The following is a 14,434-nucleotide window of genomic DNA, read 5'->3' on the forward strand; positions in this document are numbered from 1 at the left end:
TTGCAACTTTGGGAAAGGCAGGGTGGCAAGTATGAAGAGCTCTAGCGGGGAAATGAAGAAACATGGATCCCACTCCCTGGTCTGCATCTGACCAGCTGCACTGAACTAGGAATGCAATCTCTCTCTCTGGGCTCAGATTCCTTATCTAGAAACCACGGGGTTAGCTCGTGTTTGCCACTAATGTCCCTCCAGTGCCAGATCTTCAGCGTTTGATGGATTCCATGAAATCAGCTAAAGAGACCCTTTTGCTGGAAATGTAAAGTATGGAGTTGCCTCTCAAGAAAATTCAAAGTTCAAAATCAAAGTAAAGAATGAAAAGAAATAAATGAAAGTTGGACAGCCATCTCAACTTGAAACTTTTCTGTTACAAGAACAGCAAAGCAACTCGTTCAGACTGTTTGGGAGGAATAGAAAAGCACAAACTGCAAAACAGGAAATCCATTCTTGGCTTGGCTGGCAATCAAAAAGCCATGGGCTGGTGAAAATTTAGATCCATTTAAATTTTTAATTTCTTAAAGCTAATAAAGTCCCCAAATTAGTGAATTATTCAGATGGCTGCTACAGAAACACGGAATTACTGTCCCATCCCAGGCTTTTTAATCCGTCCTGATTTCTCCAGTCCTATCTGTGAGAGTATGATGGTACAAGAAAGGCCAATTCCACCTGTGCCTCTGCTGGGTACGGACCCTTTCGCTTAACCACTGTTTTATGGACAATGGGCTAACACGACCTCGGATTACCGTTCTATGTAGACCAACCTTACCTCTCCAGATCGTGTATCAGCTCTTGAACTTTCTGGGACCACAATTCCCAGACCTTTGATTCCTCTAGTGCCTTGGCCTCAGCAAGCACTCAAATGATTACTAATGACTAAGAAAAGCACTCACCAGTCTCTTCAGGTATGTCAGACTACATGACCAGGTTTATATTTCCAACCTCAGTTTGAACTACAAAATCATTTTTTAAAAAAGGCATCAAGAGATAAAAGCTTACAAAAATGAACTTAATAAACACCGAAACCAGATTTCCACAGAAAGCAGAAAAATAATTTATTCCAGTAGATGGCAGAAATAAGAAAGTCATCCTGAAAATATACTTTGGTGTAATTCTGTTGGAACAGATATTGCCTCTGAACATGCTCTCTCCTCTCCTACTGACTGCCCCACTGGATTCTGTCTTGTGACAGTTAAACACTTCGCTGAGTCCCTTGCTGTGACCATGCAGGAGTCCTCTTCGAATTCACAGGTTCCCAGGAGAGAGCAATGTATTTCCCAGAAGAACAGCACCTTCTAGCTCAGAAGAGTGCATGAATGCTGTACAGAGTCAGCACAGTTTAGGTTTAAGTAGGCACATAATTTGTTGAAATGCAAAAAAGGTGACAGGAAAAATACTGCATTGTAGAGTAAGATATTCAAATGTGTGTGAGTATTTAAGGCAGCTGATGGCTGAAAGAGGCGAGTCAAAGAAGGTGGTCTGGGTTTGGAGTTGACTTTGCATCTAGAGGAATTCTCTTCGTGACCTGCAAAACAAAGCCGTTCTAGTAACTGATCCTTACGCCATCCTTAAGAGGGCAAAAGGTTAGTAACATCAAGGGAAGTCAATCAGGCCAATAATTTAAAAATATATATAGGTGCTCAATAAATACTTGACTGAAAAGTGAGCTCAAGTATGTCCCCGTTTGGGCAGGTTTTGCAGGGCTGTGACGACAGGTCCGATTACCAAAGACATTACTGACGGAGAATCATGAGTCACAGTTTGACTGTGTCATGGAAAGCAGGGAGTGGACTCAGACTGATCCTACTGGAATCTATTGAGTTCACTTCAAGAATCCGTATTTGCCCCTCTTACAGCTAGGAAACATTGAAAATGGGAATCTTCACACATCAAACTGACAGCACTGGTCGCATAGACTCCTTTATATAAAACTTATTTTAAAGAACTGGATGGGGCGCCTCGGTGGTTCAGTCAGTTAAGCATCAGCCTTTGGCTCAGGTCATAATCCTAGGATCCTGGGATCGAGCCCTCCATCAGGCTCCAAGCTCAGCAGGGAGTCTGCTTCTCCTTCTCCCTCCCCTCTTCCTGCCACTTGCCCTGCTTGTGCTCTCTCTAGCTGTCAAATAAATAAATAGATAGATAGATAGATAGATAAAAGATAAAATAAAGGATTATATAAACAAAGCCACATATGCTGCTTTCAAAGTTAAAAGCCAATAGAGAGAATATAAAAGTCCAGTAAACAGTGGCTTTCAAAGGAAATTTCTACACAAAACCTGAGTTGGCAGAAAAGAAAACAAGCCGGTTACACAGCTCCTGGGTGACTCAGTAGGTTAAGCATCTGCCTTTAGCTTGGGTCATGATCCCGGGATGCTCAGATGGAGCCTTGCATCAGGTTCCCTGCTCAGCAGGGACTCTGCTTCTCCCTCTGACCCTTCCCTACTGCTCGTGCTCTCTCTCTCAAATAAATAAAATCTTTAAAAAAAAAAAAAAGAAGACAACGATGACAAGCTGTTTATGACACACAATTTGCCAGAATGTTGAGGGTTAGGTGCAGGTGGGCAAGGAGCTAGTAAACTGGGAAGAGACGTGGTTTATAGGCAGGCATGTCTGGCAAGACTGACGGTCAAATAGTACGTAGGAGATCCGATGGGCCTTTGAGATTTTCCCAATCAGTTAGCGCAACTGGAAATCCACAGGGCAGTGTGGTAAAATGATGGGTTTCCCAAGGCCAGGGGTCCATAATGCCCATAATGCCCCACAAACACAAGGCAGCTGGTAAGTCTTACTGGAACCAGCTGGGGCAGTCCAATCACCCTCAATATGGAAAGCACCAGACTGCTGGACCCACTAAAATACATTCAACTCAAGATACGATCAGAGGGGGCGCCTGGGTGGCTCAGTGGGTTAAGCCTCTGCCTTCGGCTCAGGTCATGATCTCAGGGTCCTAGAATCGAGTCCCGCATCGGGCTCTCTTCTCAGCAGGGAGCCTGCTTCCTCCTCTCTCTCTGCCTGCCTCTCTACCTACTTGTGATTTCTGTCTGTCAAATAAATAAAGAATCTTAAAAAAAAAAAAAAAGATACAATCAGAGGACTGTTTTTACAACGTACTAGGAAAATAACCACATCAGGCCAGGGAGGGGCAATTACCAGAGCTACTGGTTTCTTGTGGCTCGTGGGCTCATAAAACCTTTAATCTAATGATCATTTCCTATTCTTAGGCCAGAAGAACAATCCATCTGCACAGACCTGAGTTCCAGGCAGATGATAAATTTAACTTGAGAATACTGAAGCAGTGAATACAGAGTTTTTTGTGTTAATTTTTTTATGAAACACACAGATCAGACCTCCTCATAGTTTAGACTTTTGGACACAGAGGGGAAAACTAAGTCTTCACCTTTGGAAAACCACAAAGAATCAGAAATATTTTCACTTAAGCACAGTGATACCAGTTTGGGATAAATGTGAGTCAGTGTTATGTTAAATGACATGGACTTGTGGTAAGATTTGGGAGTGAATTAAAGAAGCCCATATTCTAATTGTCTCTCTTGACATGAAATAGCCATTTGGGGCTGGGTGGAGAGGAACTCAACCAAAGGGTCCATGTTCTCATTTTATAAAGTAAGGAAATCATTAAGGCTACTTTCAGATACAACAGGAGAATGAAGACAACATAAAAATATTAAGGGCAGAACCAGCAAATCTGTTCAGGGGAGGATGAGTGAATATATTTTTTAATCAAAGAAAAAGTTTCATTTTTATCTGTATTTTTTCATTTTAGATAAATTCACAAAACAATTCCTTCTTTAAAATTCTGTGTAAGATACATGTTTATTATAGATTAACTACAAGAGACATTTAAGCAAACGAAGGTCTGTGTATTTAACAAGTCAAGGGAACGCACAAAATGAAAGGCAAAACTGGAGAGCTAAATACATCTACAGAGAAAGGAAATCACTTTGAAACAAGTGGCCAGTAAAGAAAGTACAAGGATTTGCAAGCTGTACACTCAGAGAAAACGTCAGAAAGAATTGAGAGAAGGGTGAATGAAGGTAAGAGAGCAAAGAGAATGTCTGCAGAAGAGTGTGTTTACTTATCTGCCTCCTAAATTAATGAATGTCATAGCGCAGTGAGAGACAGGAAAGGCTAAGCAAAATTCATTAGGTCAAGAAACATGGAAATGGCAGGGCTGGAACCAAAAGATCTCCAAGCAAAGTAGTGAAAGAAAGGCTGCAAAAGTGGTTTGAAAGCAACTAGGAAGGCCTTGACCGCCAACTTAGGAAACTGGACATAACCTGCAGGTTAGTCATTCTTACCTTCTGTGGCTCATGGGGACTTTGGCAAACCCAACAAAAGCGGTGCTTACTACATGTTACAGAACATCCCAAGGGTCAGGTACCCACTAAACTCAGGGACTTCAAGTTTGAAAAAAAAAAACAACATCCCTGTAGCAGCCTACAGAGAACTACTGAAAGCTTCTGGGGCAAGCAATGGTCTCTTTCAGGAAGTGCTGCATCAAGAAGACAAACAAGGTGGTGTTTTGTAGACATGGTAACTGCAGAAAGGGGGACCTGATGAGGAGCCACTGTAATAACCTGGAGCCACAATGATCTGGCTTAGAACTCTGGATGCCCAAAGGAGGAACAGGGAGGAGGAGCAGATGTAACAGCCATTAACAGGATCCACTGGATTCAAGGAAGAGGAGAAAGAGGTGATTGAACAGGTTCTGACTCTAAGTGACAGCAAAATCTATAACCTCAGGAATTGAAACAGATATGACAGTTTGAAGTGGCAGCAGCATATCCGGTCAGAGAAAGCCGAGTAAAAGATATACTTTATAACCACAAAACACCTTGCACTGTTTAACTTTTCACAAATATGGTTTCATTTCAACCTCTCAACAGATCACAAACCTCTTCAGAGCCCACGTCTTCCCCGAAATCCCCACTCGGTACCATGGACCTCATGAACACTCAACTATTTTTGGAATGCAGAGAAAAACAGCTCCCCCTGGCCAGACGCCTAATTACCAATACACTTTATTCTGTCCAGAGTCTGTAATAAAATAGTGTCTGCCCTTTAGGATGACAGTAAGTCATATAAACTCATCTACAATATTACAATGATGTGGTAAACCACCTAACTTAAAGGCTGCTGGGGCAGAAGCCAAATCCACTCCAAGGAGATTTCGCACTAGCATCACATCCCCAAGGCTGTAGGAAAATGGGCTGTGACAAAAACAGCAATCTTAATGTGACAGTTCTGGAAGCATCTTAGGAATCTAGGAGAGGCAGACAAGGCTGGCAGGGGACAGAGAGGGAATGAGCGCTGTTCTTAGAAGTACCCGCAAGATTTCCAGCCTATAAACATAATGTGCTGTAACTCTGCCTATCATCACCAACACATGAAAGAAAATCGTGGCAATTAAAGTGATTAAAGTAGCAAAAGATCAGCTAGGTGCTTACCTGGGCTATTGAAATCAAGTCAATTCCATCCATATAAAATTTTTCTAAAGCTTTCATGACTGTTCCGCATTTTCCTCTGCTGAATACCATGTCTGGCTTATGCCTCCTTCTTTCCAATATCTGGCCTCTATCATGCACAAAATCAAGAACTTTTCCTTACCAGGGGAAGACAGGCCTAGATCTGGTTTCTGGACTCCTTTATCATCCCACTGCTGTATCAAAGCACCAAGTTCAAAAGGGAATTGAGCTCAGCCTTTTGATTTACCACAAAGAAGAGTAAAGCCTTGTCACAGGAGTTGTTTGCTTCCATGTTAGGCAGAGATTAGATCTCTTCATGCGCTAACTCCAAGGCCTACAGTTATGGTACTACTAGAATCACGACCTCAAATGCAGAATAAATATGACAGGGCGCTCCTAGTCAGGGTCCTCCTGGTTATGTTCTCCTGCCTCTCGGCATCTGCTTGTAAAGGAACCATTTAATACAAGGGTTTCGAGCAGCCCTGGTTTGTGCTGGGAACCAGAGTGCAAACAAGGAATCTGTCAATCACGTTAACTTGAGATTGAAAATGGACAAACGGAACCTTCAGATCCACACACGCACTGCTCTGCAGACCCAAAGGGCCCAATTCTCTTTTATTACAAGGGAAGGAAATGAAATTCAGAGAAATTAAGTGAAAGGCAATGCTGGAAACAGATCCAACTGAGACCTGAAGGTCTCTGCCTGAAACCCCAATCAACATCCTGACCTAATATCCACTGTAATTAAAAGGAAGGATAACAAACAGGAGAACTTGATGAAAAAAAGACAGGTTAGAAAAAATCTTATAAGTCAGAAAATACTTTATATATACAATCCCCTTTGGGCAAAGACAGACTCAAAGGGGAAAAAAATGAGACGAAAAACAAACTTGATTACTTACCTATCAGATTGGCAAAAATCCAGGCTGTGAGGAAACAGGCACTCTCATATGTTGTTGGTGGAAATGTAAAAATGGTATAATCTCTATAGAAGGGATGTGGTAATAGCTAGAAAAGGCATTTATACCTTTAAACCTGATTCAGTTTTCATGGAATCTAATCCAAAGATCAGCAAAAATGTAAAATGTCATACGTTTAGGATGATACTGTGCCTTTATCAATAATAACAGAAGACTAGAAACAATCCCAAAGTACATCAATGGCTATAAAAAGAATTGAGGAATATTTCTATACACTGATAAAAGCAATCTCTAAGATACATTTTTCAGTGAAAATAACCCAAGGTACAGAATAGCATATATAATATGATATCTCTTCTGTAATAGCTGTGTATAGGGGATATAAGCATGCATGTCTATATACATACACATGTAGATTTATATGTATGTATGTATGTATTTGCTTATCTTGGCAAGATGAAATACAGGAAGGACAGACCTCTCTGAATGTATCTTGTTTAAAATTTTGACTTGGGAATAGGTTTTACATATTCAAAAACAGTAGCAAATAAAAAAATTACTATGAATTGAACACAAAATAAAACAATCTGATTACATATCAAATTGATAATGATGAGAGGAAATAATTATTTCAAGTGACCTCAGAAAACAACATCTTTTTCTTTATTTGTTTTAAGGACAAATAAAGCAAGCAAAGAAATCCTAAACTGCACTCGATAAACTTAGAGTTAGTAGCTATTCTGGTGTTATTTTGAAACTGTATACATCACAGGATAATGAAAATAAGTAAATTACTCTCTGTATGAGCCACAATTTTCAGCATATATGAAAGATATTCAAGTATAAAACCAAAGTAGTAAAAAAACCACGTAATGTTAAATTGGAATTGGAAGTACTAACATGAGAGTGCCTGGGTGGCTCAGTCAGTTAAGCATCTGCCTTCCGCTCCCTCATCAGGCTCTCTGCTCAGCTGGGAGCCTGCTTTTCCCTCTCCCTCTGCCTGCTGCTCCTTCTGCCTGCCACTCCCCCTGCTTGTGCTCTTGCCCTCTCTGTCAAATAAATACATAAAACCTTAAAAAAAAAAAAAGTACTAACATGAACTCATGACTTTTTCTTCTTAGAAGAACATACTTTCTGGCTCTGTCGACTGTAAAGGCTTAAGCAACAACACCCCAGCAGAAATGGATGCACCCGACAATCAGATCTTGGTTTTTAAATCCATTTTCCACTGAAAGGAACCAGCTGGGCTTGAGGGCCAATTAGTGAACCAGAGATTTTTTCAGTGGGAAATTTAGAAAGCAATCTGAGGAACAGCTGATTCCAAATCCGGGACAGGAAACACACATCTGGGACATCTTTACGTTGCCAGTAAGTAAGGAAACTACCAAAGACTAACATCAAAAGGACACAGAAGCCAGGCTAGACAGGCTCCTGCAGGCCAAAGAAAGAACAACTGAACATTAAAAGGGTAATAAATGTAACTGATTAAAATTCAAAAGGGAAGAAAAGAAAACATCTCTGGATACCCTGGAAGTAACTTGGGCACTAACATCTTACCCTGAAATTTCTGAAAAGAACGAAATATGTATACTACTTTTCATGTATGATCTATATTTCAAGGTTACTGAATAGCCCTAGAATGAGGGTAAATTCATCTTTATAGAAACATCTCATCCAATCAAATGTAGATGTAACAGTGGAACTACAAAATCACCATTTAGTACTTTCTACTGAAATGTTTACTTCAGGCTAAGATTATCAATTGATAAAATCCCCAGATAAAAGGTTGGCAGAGAACATTGCCATCAGAGGGACCAGGCTGTTGTTACCTGAAGCCACTGATCATTGTAGCATCATGAAAGACAGGAGAGTCAGACACCATGTGTCTCTTGATATGAGTTCACAGTATCACCTAAGAAACACTCCTGCCAAAAAAGTGGAACCAGACTCTAGGCAAGCAGTGAAGGCTGACTTCCATTTATCAAAATAATGAAGAGGAACAAACTAAACGACAGGTTTTTCTGACTCTCGGCCAGTGAATAAATCCTTCCACTATACCACTCCTCACTTCTCTGATCTTCTGAACCAAATAAAACTTACAATTTTAACTCCAGCTTTCAAAGAGCACCTGTCTCTCTATTCAAAGCATTCAGAAATGCCCTTAATTTAAAACTGTCAGCAACTTTAAGAATCCTACAATATAAAATATAAATAATCATGCTCCTGTATCTAAAAGACTACACGCAAACTTTACTTAAATGGCTGGGTAACAGCAGAATTGAAAAGACTCTTATGAATAAATCTTTTGGTAAAGTGAATGGCCTAAGTCCCAAATTTATTTCTGTTCTTCAGATGTTTACTTTCACCAGGCTGCCCTTGCCAAGTGTTAAAATGGCTATAGTTTCCTGAGGAAAAGTCAAGTCAACCTCTAGCTGCCAGAGTGACAGACAACACTGATGTGAAAGGTCAAGGGTATTAGTCACCTCAATGATGGAGCACTGGCGAGCAGGTCTTCTCCTTAAGGCCAATGATACTTGAGGTACCAGATGGTTTCATTTTTCAACTGTGGTCCAAAGAGAGGGTTGAGTTGGGCCAGAATTGCAATCAGCCAACTAAAAGAAGGTTGGGGTGGGGGGGAGGAAAAGCAACAACAGAAAGTGGTGAACTCATGTAGGAACAGGATCATTTTCAATTAGGATGAAAACGAATGCTTTAGTAAAATTTAAATCTCTTCTGCTCAGACCAAACCTTCCAAACACTAAGTTCATAAAACACATGGTGCTAGTGGGAGCACATCGTACACCCACGTCTCAAAAGAGCACACCCCACCTTCATTTCAAGACACAGTGACAAAGCAGCGAGACTTCACCATAGTTGTCTTTTCTCTTGTTATCTTAATTCCACGTAGCCAATATTTCCCGCATTCCAGTAAGATCTTTACCTCAGAATATCTTTACCTAATTTCAATTTAGCATCATCACAACCTCCAAGCTTAGGAAAAATGAGTGTTACTTTATCCATTCTCCAAATGCTAAGACCCACAATCGACAGGACACACCCATTTTTACTGAGAGAGCCTAGGTTAAATTTCAGCCCACCATCTTTCAATGAGGCCATAACACTTGAGCTCCCCTTCTCTAATCACCATCACCACTAAAATATGTAACGCATCTTTTGGCCCCAGTGGAGCTGAACCAAATGGGTATTTAATTCCCCCAGCTTACTTGAGAATCCAAGCAACAATGCATTCCTCTGTACTATACAGATTCATTATGGAGGAAGTACAGTGGTGTTACATACTACCTCAAGGTTAAAAGTGAAAAAGGTACACAAATTGCCTTTAAAATTTTCTTCTACAGCTTGCAAAGTTCTGAATTAAATGGTTTTATGTCGGATCCAGGGATACTTGTATCCAGAGAAGTTTGAGAATCACTGAGCTAAGACAAAAGGAAGATAATACAAAAACATCTTGCCATTCAAACCACTCCATGTCTTACTTATTAAACAAACATTTAATGAACACCTACTAGGTTCCAGGCCCCAGGGATACAAAGGAGAAAATGAAGTGTTACTATCTTCACAAAAGCTTACATAACGTAATGTCAGGAAGGAAATGAAGTAGGATGAAGGACTAGAGAGTGATGACGGTAGTCAGGGAAGGCCTCTCCAAGGAGGTAACATTTGAGCAGAGACCAGAATGAAGCAGAATACACGCTGACTTTCATTCCTCTGTAGTATATATGAAGTGATTGGAGAATGTCTCTCATTTTGCAGGGGGAGGGTATGGTAAACAAGCCTGGCCTCCATCGACTGATCTGGGAGAGGAGATTTTAGTAATATCATCTGATGTAGCTATCCTCTCTGCACTACTGCTTTCCAAGGAAAGAAAAGGGAGAGAGAATTGCTACAGGGGTCTCCTAAAAATTTAGCACTTTAAATTTCCCTATGTGAGGGGAACCAGCCAAACCCAGCCAGGCTGTTACCCGGTTACATCTCTTTTCTTCCAGTTGCTGTCATCTTTAGAGCTCTTCCAGTCAAAGGATCAAAAAGCCAATTCTGATCATCAATGACCAGACTGCTGAAGAACCTGCCAGCACCCCACCCGAGGCTCGCACCTACAGAAACAAACGTACCCGCCTTCCCGCCCCACCCCAGAGAAGGTGGTTTTGTGACAGGAAACATGACACCTGAGGAAATCAGGCCAAAACAGATACCCTGGGCTGATTCACTTTATAAACCAAAAGCTAATTCAGATGAGATACTCTGATCTGACCTCAGAACGAGAATATTAAACACAAACAGAATACCGAGACTTGTAGTTGAGGTCACATCTGACACTGTGAAACAAAGAAAGAGGATAGCATAGACAGACACACTGAAAAGCTCTGTGACTGCAGTGAACACTAATGGTGCGGAGCTAAGAGTCATGGAAAATTCCACACAGACCCAGGACTTCCCCAATCCCAGCAGGCAATAGAGGCTGACTGTAAAAACAGTCGTTCAGTCTTTCGTAAGAGACTCAAATAACTGGCCATGCTTAAAAGTACTAGATAAAAATTATGCTAGAACCTAAACTGATCTTTTTTTTTTCATCAAAAAATGTACAGAATGGGATAAAAGCACCATCTCCCAGCACTTTTTATCATGTTGTATAGCAGGGCTTCTCAATCCTGGCTGTTCATTATAAACACCCAGGGAGATTTAAAAAATACAGATGCTATCCTTCACATATAATCCTTCTTTTAATTCTCCCACAATACAATTAAAGAAACCGAGGCAGAGACAGGCTGAATGGCTGGCCTGTGGTCATAATACTAAGTAGGAGGTAGGAGCCCCTGAATCAGAAATCAGGTTAGACTAACGTTCCCCCTACAAAAGTTATCTTCTGAGATATTTTTTCACAGACAACAGTTCAGAAGGCATCCATTTAGCTAAATCTAATCTGTCGGGAGTTAAGGAAACAAAGAATCCATCTGCTGATTGTTGATGAAGCCCATCATAAGCCTCTGTTACCTGAGGTAAAGAAAAAAATTCTCCTAAATCAAGAATAAAGACCACTTTGCTTGTTCCGATCAGGATTCAGAAACTTTCTAAAATTGAATTTTACATACTACTCTTTAATGTTTCAAATCAAGCAAAACATCTCATTTCAAAACAAAACCAAACCAATAAACTACAGTTCACGAAAATTCCTTGGGAAAAAGCCCAAGTCAGTTCACTTGTAATTTCATGGAGGAATTTTCCCCTTCTCCCCAGCTGAGCTCTCTGCCTGCCCTTCTGACTACCACCTGACTTAAAATTTCCCTTTAAAGCTGATAAACACGGTGGAAAACTGGAAGGAGAAAAAAATCCACTCTGAATTGATGGAAGTGGGTGGAGGAAGCGATCTTATTCCAGTGAATCTATTACTTCATGTGTCCAAGGAAAGAGAACTAAGTGTACCCTTCACACTTGCCCAAACTGTTCCACATGTCTCCATAACCTGAAGGCCAGCCGAATAACCAACCATCTGAAATTATTCAAACTACTGAGGCAGCTATGGTGTGGTCACATATTTCAGAGAACTGCAGGGCTGGAAGGGACCAGAGGTCAAGTCTATGTTCCTCATTTTAATGAGGAAGAAACTAAGTGCTAGGGAGCTTAATACCCCACAGTGAATCAAAAATAAAGCTGGAAGAGGAACCCAGAACTCCTGAGTCCCACTACATCAGGCTGCTCCCACAGCATATAAAGGACAAAACAAATCCAGCAGCCCCGGAGCTCCTAATTAATTCCACAACCACGTACCAATGCAAAGATAAACTGGTTAAGGGGCCAACCCTCGAGGGGCTCATGCGCTTGTGAGAGACAAGACAAGGTTAGCAGCAGATTGTGCTTTAAATACCATATGCATGGGAGCATTCATGCTACAAACACTCCGTGCTCACTTACCATGAGCTCAGCTCTTGCTTATTAGAATTCTCCAAACACAAAATATGCCCTCCCCACTGAAAAGGCTATATCCAGACCTCTCAAGTCTTGCCTTTTTTTTGGTTCCATACTCAGATATGAGAGCAGGGAACAAAGGGATGGTTACTTCTTCCTGACGCACAGATCAAGTGCATAACTGCTAGGCTTCCCTGTTGGAATGGGTTAAGTCCAGCTAGGACTTCTCTTCTGATCCACTGCCCCTCCAGCAAGGACCAGGATAGGAATGACCTCTATCAGTGAGCTCTTGAAGAAAGAGCAGAGATGCAGGAGAGCAACCTGCTTTACCTCCACTGAGATGACCTCAGTCATATCCCCTCACCCTAATCAAACAACACCAATTCTTTCAAGGGCAGCAATGTTATTAGACATGACTAAAAAATACAGGCTTTATCAATGGATGAATGGATGGATGAATAGAGAGACTACAGTAAATATATACAATGGAATATTATTCAGTCATAAAAAAGAATGTGGATCTTGCTAGTTGGGGCATGAATGGACTTCGAGGGCATTATGCTAAGTGAAATAAGTCAGAGAAAGATAAATACTGTATGATCTCTCTTATATGTTTTTTTCTCTAAAAATACAAGCTCATAGGTAACAGAAAAAAGATTGGTGGTTGCCAGAGGAGGGGTGTAGTGGATGGGCGAGATGAATGAATTGTGTATCTTTGTTTTAGTTTAAATGAATTGAATTTTAAAAATGAAAGCTTTTGTTATTACTGTAAGAGAAGCAGAAAAAAAATATGAGATTCAATATTAGACAAGAATGCATTTTAATTCCAGCTACCCGAATATTAGTGGAGTGACTCCAGGCAAGTGACCTTATAAACTGAGCCTCAGCTTTACCTTTTGTAAAATGAAGACAATAACCTCTGTTTCAAGATGTTAAGAATTAAACAGGTAATACATGAAATTAGCTGACAACTAGATGTTCAATAAATACTAGTTATTCCTTCTTCTTCTTCTCTGACACACCCACAGAACTGAAATACAACCTATTTACTTTACAAAGGAGTTTCTCATGTAACAATGAGTCATCTCATCTCCACCTCCTCTCCACCCCCAGCCCTCTGTGATAGGCAGAATTCTAAGATATTCCCCCAAGATTCCCATCCCCTCGAATACACACCCTGTCTAACCCCAGGACAGTGAGTATGATGGGACAGTCACTCCCAAGATTAGACTGTGTTAGACTGTACTGCTGGCTTTAAGGAAAATTACCCTGAGTGGACCTGACCTAATCAGATGAACTCTTAAAAGAGATGGGGGGCTCTCCCTGATGAATGACCTTAGGAGTGTGTGTATCACTTAAGCATTTAATGACAATCAGTTCTGAACACAGCCTTTAATATGTGTTCTGGAATAAGCAACGGAATTCCTTTCTCTCCTTTACAGTGAACACAACGTTCAGCTTTCTCAGTAGAGGGAGCTGGAGGGACACGGCGGGCGTGGGCTGAAAGATGATGGAATCGGTGTGTGCCTATTCCGTAGAGCCTGCAGAGACTCGGGGCTGGATCACAGTCACGCTTTGAGCTGGCAGCCTCAGCCTGGAAATAACCTTTCTGCAGTCCTCCTGACAGGGAAACCAGAGCCCTTGCATGGCCTGGATGCTCTGCAGGCCTCCCACTCGCACTGACACAGGGAACTGCACCCATGCCATAGCCTGCCCGCTCTCTTGCCTGTACTCCCAAGGGTGGCCTACTGTTTGTCCACCAACTCCAGACCCACTCCAGCCTGGCCGAACCAATGAAATTCTCTGCTATCTCCAACAAGGCCTGATTCCCTTCCAAGTTTGTCTTTCCTTGGATACTCTCCCTCAGCCCTAGAGTACCACACAGAATTTCCTTCTATCTTACAGTTTCTTTCTTCGTAGTGAACAGGAATCATGATACACTTCTCCTGTTTAACCTACTGTGTGGTTTCTATCTTGTAACTGGACCCAGATTATTACAGGATTAGAAAGATTTGACACAAAGGAAATGCTCTATTGTTGGCTTGAAGAAGCAAGGGCCACATGGAAAAGAATGTGACCTCTAGGAGCTGAGGGCAGTCACCAACTAATAGC

The 14,434-nt window shown here is 41.3% G+C and overlaps 1 protein-coding gene across 1 annotated transcript in view; it reads right to left on the reverse strand.

The window, feature by feature from the left end:
- Positions 1–1,024: 1,024 nt before the first annotated feature.
- The window catches only part of ATP6V0E1 (ATPase H+ transporting V0 subunit e1), a 29,889-nt gene continuing 16,479 nt past the window's right edge, over positions 1,025–14,434 (reverse strand). Inside the window, exons 3-4 of the mRNA XM_045999443.1 lie at positions 8,881–9,009; positions 1,025–1,519 (exon numbers count right to left, since the gene is read on the reverse strand). Of these exons, the coding sequence (XP_045855399.1) occupies positions 8,916–9,009 (94 nt within the window). The 3' untranslated portion in view covers positions 1,025–1,519; positions 8,881–8,915. The remainder of the gene's footprint in view (positions 1,520–8,880; positions 9,010–14,434) is intronic.

The sequence above is a fragment of the Meles meles genome, chromosome 3, assembly GCF_922984935.1.
Source record: "Meles meles chromosome 3, mMelMel3.1 paternal haplotype, whole genome shotgun sequence".
In the NCBI taxonomy this organism is placed as follows: Eukaryota; Metazoa; Chordata; class Mammalia; order Carnivora; family Mustelidae; genus Meles; species Meles meles.